Source organism: Triticum dicoccoides, chromosome 2B (genome assembly GCF_002162155.2).
Source record: "Triticum dicoccoides isolate Atlit2015 ecotype Zavitan chromosome 2B, WEW_v2.0, whole genome shotgun sequence".
NCBI lineage: Eukaryota > Viridiplantae > Streptophyta > Magnoliopsida > Poales > Poaceae > Triticum > Triticum dicoccoides.
In genome coordinates this window covers 824,351,920-824,362,287 of record NC_041383.1, presented here as the reverse complement: position 1 = coordinate 824,362,287, position 10,368 = coordinate 824,351,920, and the positions used below count along the sequence as shown (strand labels likewise).

General features: G+C 44.6%; 1 protein-coding gene across 1 annotated transcript in view; it reads right to left on the bottom strand.

Moving 5' to 3' along the window:
- Positions 1 to 740, bottom strand: part of LOC119361595 — a 5,181-nt gene extending 4,441 nt beyond the window's left edge. Inside the window, exons 1-2 of the mRNA XM_037626730.1 lie at positions 588 to 740; positions 14 to 359 (exon numbers count right to left, since the gene is read on the bottom strand). Of these exons, the coding sequence (XP_037482627.1) occupies positions 14 to 359; positions 588 to 740 (499 nt within the window). The remainder of the gene's footprint in view (positions 1 to 13; positions 360 to 587) is intronic.
- Between the last annotated feature and the right edge of the window lie 9,628 nt (positions 741 to 10,368).

The following is a 10,368-nucleotide window of genomic DNA, read 5'->3' as shown; positions in this document are numbered from 1 at the left end:
CGAATGCACAGACTGGAGCGGAATTCCTGGAATGCCGGAGTCGGGAGCCCCTTTGTCATGATGTCGGCGAATTGTTGTGCGGTGGGGACATGAAGAACACGCAGCTGTCCCAACACAACTTTCTCGCGGACGAAGTGGATGTCGAGCTCGTTGTGCTTGGTGCGGCGGTGATGTACTGGATTGGCAACCATGTACACCGCGGAGATGTTGTCGCAGCAGGTGACTGTGGCGGTGGGCAGGGGCACGCGCAGTTCACCAAGGAGCTGGTGCAACCAGCAGCACTCTGCCACCACGTTGGCAACATCACGGTATTCGGCCTCCGCGCTCGAAGGTGACACCGTCGGCTGCCGCTTGGATGACTAGGAGACGAGGGAGTCGCCGAGGAAGACCGCGTAGCTGGACGTGGAGCGCTGTGTGTCGGGGCACCCCCGCCCAGTTGGCGTTGGAGTACGCCACAAGGTTGAGCTCGTAGGAGGGCCGGAGATGAAGCCCGTGTGTCGTGGTACCGCGTAGGTAACGGAGGATCCTTTGACCAACGCCAGATGGTGATCACGGGGATCGTGCATGCACAGACAGGCTTGTTGCACAGCGTAGGCGAGGTCCGGCCGCGTCAGAGTGATGTATTGGAGTGCGCCTACAAGGCTGCGGTACTTGGAGGCGTCGCGGACAGGCACGCCGTCGCTGGCAGACAGCTTGGAGCGCGTGTCAACGGGAGTGAAGACGGGCTTGCAGGTGGCCATGTTGGCCCGATCCAGTAGCTCAGCAGCGTACTACTGTTGGGAGAGGAAGAAGCCATTGGCGTCGCGCGTGACGCTGATGCCGAGGAAGTAGTGGAGGGCGCCGAGGTCCTTCATGGAGAACTCGGCCGCCATGAGATGCTGAAGATGACGAAGCATGGACGCGCTCGACGCGGTGAGCACTATGTCGTCGACGTAGAGCAGCAAGAACACAGTCCCAGAGGCGCCGTGGAGCGTGAACATCAACGGATCGGCACGAGACGCAACGAAGCCGAGCGTGCTCAGGAACGCGGCGAAGCGGGCGAACCAAGCCCGCGGGGCTTGCTTGAATCAGGACAGAGATTTGTCGAGGAGGCAAACGTGCTCAGAGTGTTGGTTGTCGACAAAGCCGGCCGACTGCTGGCAGTAGACGCGCTCAGTGAGGTGCCCATGCAAGAACGCATTGTTGACGTCCATTTGGTGCACAGGCCAGTCACGAGCAGCGGCAATGGCGAGAACGGTGCAAATTGTTGCCACCTTGACAACTGGAGAGAACGTCTCGTCAAAGTCCATGCCAGGGCGTTGAGAGAAGCCCCTGACAACCCATCGCGCCATGTACCGCTCCAAGCTCCCGTCCGCCTTGTATTTGTGCCGGAACACCCATTTGCCTGTGACAATGTTTGCTCCAGGAGGATGAGGAACGAGCGTCCACGTCCGGTTCGCCGTCAGCGCCTTGAACTCATCCTGCATAGCAGTTAGCCAATGGACATCTCGAAGCGCGGTGTGCATAGATTTGGGAACTGGAGAGATAGTGGGTTCAACGCCGGCAGTGTGGTTCTGGGCGTATTTTTGGTTGGGAAGAAATTTGCCGGCTTGCCCAGGCGTGACCATAGGTGTAGCGACCAAACCTCAAACAGTCTGATCTCTGTGCTTCAGTGTCATCCCTGGATCAGTAATGATGACACACACAGTACTTAAAGGATTTATAACAGAGTAGCAATCACACACTTATTACGTCAAATGTCTCCAAAGGAGGACTTATTACAATAAATATGGCTTAGGACCATCTAATGATGATAACAGCGGAAGGCTTGGAAGATAAGTGAGTCCATCAACTCCAACGGCATCACTGAGTATAGAACCACGACCTAAGAGGCACCTTACTCGTCGTTTGAAAAGTCTGCAGCATGAACGTTGCAGCCCAAAAACGAGTCAGCACATGGAATATGCTGGCAATGTAACACATAGAGAAAAATGAACAGAAGTATGCTATACTACATGCTTATATGGCTGGTGGAATGCTCTATCGTTACAGTTTTGCATAAAGCCAATTTTTCCCTACAACAAAGGAATAAATTTTATTTAACTATCAGGGTGGTTGTTAAACATTGAGAGTGTAGACACCCTCTCAATCCCAATTAAGCATCATCATTAAACCCAACAAATTAAATTAAAGTAACATGATGAGATTCACATGATAATCCAAGTACTAGATACTCAAAACGTCCATAACCGGGGACACGGCTAACCATGATTAGTTTATACACTCTGCAGAGGTTTGCGCAGTTTTCCCCACAAGACTCGATCTCCTCCACTGAATTTCTCTCACTTCACGATGCTTGAGAAACGGATGACCGAGTCACAGTCTTTCAGAAGCATTAACTCTCTACTCCGGGTAGACAGTACCAACCTACAACCCACTACATCTGCTAGTCTACCTCTTCAAGAGCTCACGCAACTTAATCAACTATGCTAGAGCCCATAGTAGCTTGTGGCTGCACACGGAAGTTTCTAGCATGAAATAATCTTATGATCACTTTGAGCCTGTGTGGTGGTCCATAAAAAAAACAGGCAAACACTGGAATACCCAGGTGCCTCAATCCACCCAGATGTGTATTAAAGTTGCTACCTTAAATAAACCATTAAATAAAAATCTCACATCTATCATGGATTCACTCACCCAATCCACGTCTACTAGCATAGCATGGCAGTAAGCAAACGTAGAAGTAACTCACAAGGGTTTGATAATAAAACAGGCAACAGGTACTACCTCAACTACTTCCCAAAAACCACAATTTATTTAGATCCTAATCATGCAATTGTTTGAGGATTGATCTAATGCAATAAAACTGGGTAGTAAAGAGGTATGATCAAAGTGTTACTTGCCTTGCTGATGATCCGTGAAACCTAGAGATTTGAAGTAGCAAGCGGCGCACTCCGGGTGCTCTATCGCAAACAAACAAGCAAACAAGCATACAATAAGTACTCATCTAATGCACATGTACAACTCAAATAAGAGATCTAACCAGAAAGTTCAACTTAAGAACTCCGGTTTGCAAAAAGAATCAAAACAAATGAAGCAACGAAAAACAAACGGTGAAAGAAAAGAGCTTCGTTTACTAATTTGGACCTAACTAAAATTTTACAGTAGTGTTCGCACACGAACACGTCACCGTGTACCTCCAACGCCGAGGGTGATGCACCGCAGCTCACGTTGAAGGAGACCCGGTCGGAAGCGCGGTACGCAGGCAATCCGGCGGGTGCTTTTGAGGACCCGAAACCCCACACGCCCGGGAGGGACCCCGTCTGGGCGCGCGGCGGCTATGGGCTGCCCTAGGTCGACCTGATCGCCCCTAGGGCCTCAAGGTTCGCCGCCCTGCAATCAAGAAGAACGAACGAAGAACGAGGAAGAAAAAGAACTAGGGTTAAGGAGAAAAGATAAAAGATAAAAAGTGGTAGATGAATTGATCGATTGTGTATTGTTCAATCGGCCATCATCCCTCAGGTATATAAGAGGCGGCTGGACTTCCCGTGCAAGTAAAAGGCTTGGATTCACGTCCAAAACCCTAGTCAAATTCGGATTAATTTTGTCCGAACTTTCCAAAACTGTTCGGTTTAAACTGGCTGCACCTTGCGTGTAACTTTTGAGGTGGTAAACCATCTCGGATGGAAACGAGCCCAAAAGCAATCTTGACCGCTTCGACGAGATGAACAACTTTTATGTTGAACATTTTTTTATTAGAGTTCATCTTGAGAGTCAAATCGCTCGTGCAACACAGGCTGTTATTCGCGCTACCCATCAGACAGGGTGTCTGGTGGGGCGCGCCACTTTTGGCTCGTGATAGTGCTGTATTCGGATGGCTCTAACTTTTGCATACGAACTCGGATTGGAACGATTCTTATATCAAAATCGATCGTTTCGATGAGACGAAGACAATCCATGTAGATCATTTTTCCATACGAAGCAGTCTTGGGGGCGTAATGTCCCAAATAGTGTTCTGAATACAAAATCTCAGTATTTCGAACACAACTTCGGCCTTCGAGATGAGATTAGATGGCGATGGCCCAAACTTCAAAGATGTTCGTATCGATAATACAAAACTTTTTCATGTATAACACTTCTCCATTTGAGGCCATTATAAATAAGTTTTTGACCGTGCCAAAATCTGGTGTCAACACATGCCCCCCTGTTTTTCGGCAAAGCTTGTGTGCCGAAAAATAACTTGCACATAGCTTGCTCTAAGGACGATGTCAACACTTCATCAGCCATTTTGCATATGCTTATGACGATAAGTTTATGTCGGCCATTGCTTGTGTGAATATTTCCATGCAAGTTTGGGTGAAACTTTCCCAACTTCAATAACAATCCAGTGATAAGGTTCCATAGATCAAAACCATCCTCCGAACCATATTGTTCATCCTTTCGCTAGGACTTTGCAGATAATTAATAATGAACTTCCTCCAATCCTTACTCCGCCTGCATAAAAGTTTTATTAGTGGCCGAAGCGGTGGGCTTCGGTTCGGCCTTACCTATGTTGACAAAACCTAGCATCGGCTATTGATAGAAATACAATACACCATAGTTAACATAGTAGCCATATGCTTGCTGTGCCAACTCCTTCAAATTGTCATGTCTAGATATATGAACAATTTTAAAGCAACCCAAGGTAAATCTTGCATCTAGTCATATCAAAAGATAAACTATAAGTGATTCGTCAAAACATTGATAACCCTTGGACATTTGTTGCACTACTAATAATGAATCACCGGAAGCCTCAATATGTATAGCACATATAGCAAGGCAAAGCTCCAATCCGAATAACAATGCATATTCGGCTTTGATCATTGTGCAAAAATATCTTAAGCGGCATGAGGCTTCACAAACTAGCTCCATATGGAGATAAATAAACAACACCAACACTTTGGCCATTGCTACAAATTGAACCATCAAAATATAATCTCCATAGTACTAGAGAGACAAAGCTAATATCACTTAACATGTACCTTGTCTCGGTTCCAATTGAACTAAGCACGGTGTTAGAATTCCACACCGGCCATGATCAGATAGTTTCTTAGGACGATAGTTAAGTATTGGCCATTACCATGAGGTTCATGTAGAATTCATCCATTAAAACATGTATAGCCGAAATAAACAAATAAAATAGCAATAAAATATTTCCGCTCCTTTGTCTAGCAACAAAAATGTAACTAACCAAATGTATAGTGATTTGGTAATACTCTGTCATCATATAGAAAATTATGTTGCATCCATGGATCAAAATAAGTCCATGGAGGGTAACTGATCATACCTGTGGATGAATTCCATGGCAAAGGCATCAATGGCATTGTTGAAGAAAATGGATGATGTGCTAACCGAAGATTTTGATGTTGTGATGCACACCTTCGGCTTAATTGTTTGTTGCTTCCATCATTCTCCTTCTTCATTTCTATTGTACTTGTTGCAATTGAAGCATGCACATCATTTTTGTTTTGATTGATCCTCTTGGGAACCCATGCCATGTTCTTCTTTCTAAGCTCTTGCGCACTAAGATTTTGTAATTCCTTCTTTTGCCAATACGATAAGCCGAGTGAGCACCTCGACTGTGATTTTGTTTCAACCAATGGCAACTCTTTCTGGGCCTTGTGCACCCTCAACTTATTTTCTTCAGATTTCGCACTCTGATTTTTATCAATTGATTGCTTCACTTCTTTGCCTTTTGTAGCCAATGTCAACACTTTAATTGGCTCTTTGTTTTTTGAGATCAAATCTGAAGTAGCACACTTACGACCATCTCTTTTCACACGGTAAACTTTCTTTACCATCTCTTTCTTCTTCCTTGAGCTCTGGACCGATTCCTTATAATTGAAACGGTCTTTGATACATGATTGTTCAAATGTTGATCTTCTTGGAGCTGCATAGTATTGGTGAGATGTTCTAGAATAAGATGGAGAATGTGCCCTTGTACCATACCTGTCCCATGATGAATATGTATCTATATGAGCATAGGGAGGCATCCACGGCATTGGCATTGGCGGCCCAAAATAAGGATATGAATATGTTGCATTAAAATTATCACTTTGCCAATACCGATCCTCATATTTGCGCCTTGGGGTGATCTTGGTTTCTTTGCATGATTTGGCTGATAAGCATTCTTCTCTTCACTCTTCTTTTGATATTTATCCAATAGTTCAGCAAAGGTGATTTTTGATCTCTTACACTTGCGCTTATTCCGGCCTTTGTTTTCTTTTGGTTTGCTTTCATCGATCATTGGATTTGCTTGCTGCCCCCCTGTCCTTGGCGTCTCCATTGTAGCTTCGATGGAATTTTCGCCCTCAAGATTATGTTCATTATGCTCTTCAACAACTTCTTTACTTGAAAGCTTAATCCCATCACCTGCAGCTTTTACATTCTTTTTAAATGGATCGGCTTGAAGCAGCCGATGTAAAAAAATTTGCCATCGGGACCAATCGGAATAGACTGGTCATCTCTTGGTGTTTCAACAAACTTCAATCGTCCTTTTTCAATGGCCGATTTAACTATTTGACGAAACATGTTGCAATCCTCAAAATTATGCTTGGACGAATCATGCAACTTACAATACATTCGTCCTTGGATTGATGGCTTAACATGGTGATCAAGAATTGTAATGTAATTATTTTTCAGCAACAAATCAAATATTTTATCACACATGCTTGAATTGAAAGTATACTTCTTGTTTCCTAGCCGATCTTGCTATTTGAATGGCTTTGGAGATAAGCAAATGAATGGTTCAGATTTGGAATCTCCCCATTCGGCTATGCATTGTGTTTTCCACTCTATCTCCGATGTCTTTGGATATGATATTATATTAGCATCGGTTTTCTCAATGGAATTTAACCTTGGCTTTAAATTTCCGAAACGAAGATATTTAGAACATACATGTCTCAGTGAAGACCAAGTGTAAGCTAAGTAAGAAATAAGCAAAGCTACCCAACTAGATATGAACTTTAGAGAAAGCAACGGGAAAAGCTTTGGCTGTAACAATAAGTCATTATCGGTCTTTATAAATGGTGCAATGGGTTGACCGATATGTTCCATAACAATTTTACTGCTAACAAGTAAATCGCCCTTCCTCATTGGTCTTTCAAAATTACTTATGAGAATATTTCTTATAGATGCATCAATAATGAAGTTGCGACCAAATCTGAAAATAGGTAAGTTACTCGCTATGCATACCTCTTCAAATATGTTGGGAGAGCATGATAGTGGTGCCATTTGAAGAACATCTTGCTCCGTCTTTGGATGGCTCCCCAACACCTTGTCATCATCTTTTTCTTGAATCCGTGCATCATTGCTTTGAAGATTTTTGTCGGCCGAACTTTGTTTGGCTACTTGTTCTTGTCCTAGAAGCTTGTCAATTTCTACGGCACGTAACTCATAGGGCAGGAAGTAGGTTCCATTAACTTTAGAAAAATCAAGCACCGCTGTTTTCCTATGCTTGCCATGCCCTTTCTCAATAATGCTTGCCTCGTTGGATTTGATGGATTCAGAATATATACTACTTGATTCGGCTTTTTCAACCGAAGCACTTTCATATTCCGAATCATCCTTCTTTTCATTGGTAGTACCAATTGGCAATGCTTCTTTTATCTGAGCCAATTCTTTTTCTATTTGTTTCTGACGGCGAGCGGCAAAATTAGCTTTAAGCTTTTTCTCAATTTCAGCCCACTCCGGATATGATTGCCCCCCAATGCTTTTACATTCTTTCGGCAATGACAGACGGGTGTTGCCGAAATTTTGCAATTGTGTAGGGGGTGTATAATATGATGTAGTACTAGGTGAAAGCATATGCAGTGTTTTAAGACCATACTTTTGCTCGCCAATTTTATCAATTGGCAAAGATTCATCTTCTTGCAAAACTCTAGCTTTTATTGCGGCATAATCAGGAAATAGCCCCTTTTCATGTTGTTCAAGGCAAAGAGCACTAATTCTCTTATTTTGGGCTAAACTCTTCAATGCAGCCACCACTATCTCATCTTCTACAATGTTGGGCATAACCGCTCCTGTAAAATTTACATGCATTCGGCTATAACCAGGAAGGTGTGAAGCCGAATTATGAGCATCTACAGTTGTGTATGGTGCCGAAGAATTACTAACATGAGGTGTAGCATATGACGGTTGAGAGTAACTGTCCAAATAGCCATTAGTAGCATGGCCAATTCTCTCATTCATCGGCATGGTTGGATTACTATATTGCACATTAGCTGCCGATGAATAAAAGGGTGAAACACTTTCTTGTATGGCATTGGAAATTCTAACTTGGGGTGTTTCAAATTGATTAATCGAACTCATCATGTTGCTCATCGGCATATGAATTTGTGGGGTTGCCGATGCATGGGAGTTGGGATACATATGTTGCATGTTGCTAAATTTATAAGAATTTGAAACATGAAGATTGTTTTGCATCAGCCCTTGCACATAATTAGATGCATGATTGATAAAACTAGGGCTAGCCGATATGTTATGCTCAATAGGTGATCCAGCAACAACATATGGATTATTTGCATCTACAAAGGGGAATTGGCTATTCATATTACCTTTGTAGATTGCAGCAACTTGATGACGATCTCTTCATAGCAAGAACGGGCTGGAGACCGTTCAAAACTTCGTCCCCAGCGGAGTCGCCAAAAAGTGTGTTCGCACACGAACACGTCACCGTGTACCTCCAACACCGAGGGTGATGCACCGCAGCTCACGTTGAAGGAGACCCGGTCGGAAGCGCGGTACGCAGGCAATCCGGCGGGTGCTTTTGAGGACCCGAAACCCCACACGCCCGGGAGGGACCCCGTCTGGGCGCGCGGCGGCTATGGGCTGCCCTAGGTCGACCTGATCGCCCCTAGGGCCTCGAGGTTCGCCGCCCTGCAATGAAGAAGAACGAACGAAGAACGAGGAAGAAAAAGAACTAGGGTTAAGGAGAAAAGATAAAAGATAAAAAGTGGTAGATGAATTGATCGATTGTGTGTTGTTCAATCGGCCATCACCCCTCAGGTATATAAGAAGCGGCTGGACTTCCCGTGCAAGGAAAAGGCTTGGATTCACGTCCAAAACCCTAGTCAAATTCGGATTGATTTGGTCCGAACTTTCCAAAATTGTTCGGTTTAAACTGGCTGCACCTTGCGGGTAACTTTTGAGGTGGTAAACGACCTCGGATGGAAACGAGACCAAAAGCAATCTTGACCGCTTCGACGAGACGAACAACTTTTATGTTGAACATTTTTTTGTTAGAGTTCATCTTGTGTGTGGATGAAGATGGCGACTTGCATTCGTAAGGTGGCCTCAGAGGAGTTTGGAGTGTCCAGGGGAAGGAGAAGCGAAGATAAGAATACCTGGTGGTGGAATGATGATGTCCAGAAGGCGATTAAAGAGAAGAAAGATTGCTTTAGACGCCTATACCTGGATAGGAGTGCACACAACATAGAGAAGTACAAGATGGCGAAGAAGGCCGCAAAGCGAGCTGTTGGTGAAGCAAGGGGTCGGGCGTATGAGGACCTCTACCAACGGTTAGGCACGAAGGAAGGCGAAAGGGACATCTATAAGATGGCCAAGATCCAAGAGAGGAGGACGAGGGATATTGGCCAAGTCAAATGCATCAAGGACGGAGCAGGCCAACTCTTGGTGAAGGACGAGGAGATTAAGCATAGATGACGGGAGTACTTCGACAAGCTGTTCAATGGGGAGAATGAAAGCCCTACCATTGAACTGGACGACTCTTTTGATGAGACCAGCATGCATTTTGTGCGTCGAATCCAGGAGTCTGAGGTCAAGGAGGCTTTAAAAAGGATGAAGGGAGGCAAGGCGATGGGCCCAGATTGTATCCCCATTGAGGTGTGGAAAGGTCTCGGGGACATAGCGATAGTATGGCTAACCAGGCTTTTCAATCTCATTTTTCGGGCAAACAAGATGCCAGAAGAATGGAGACGGAGTATATTAGTACCAATCTTCAAGAACAAGGGGGATGTTCAGAGTTGTACTAATTACCATGGAATTAAGCTGATGAGCCATACAATGAAGCTATGGGAGAGAGTCATTGAGCACCGCTTAAGAAGAATGACAAGCGTGACCAAAAACCAGTTTGGTTTCATGCCTGGGAGGTCAACCATGGAAGCCATTTTCTTGGTACGACAGCTTATGGAGAGATATAGGGAGCAAAAGAAGGACTTGCATATGGTGTTCATTGACTTGGAGAAGGCCTATGATAAGATACCGCGGAATGTCATGTGGTGGGCCTTGGAGAAACACAAAGTCCCAGCAAAGTACATTACCCTCATCAAGGACATGTACGATAATGTTGTGACAAGTGTTCGAACAAGTGATGTCAACACTGATGACTTC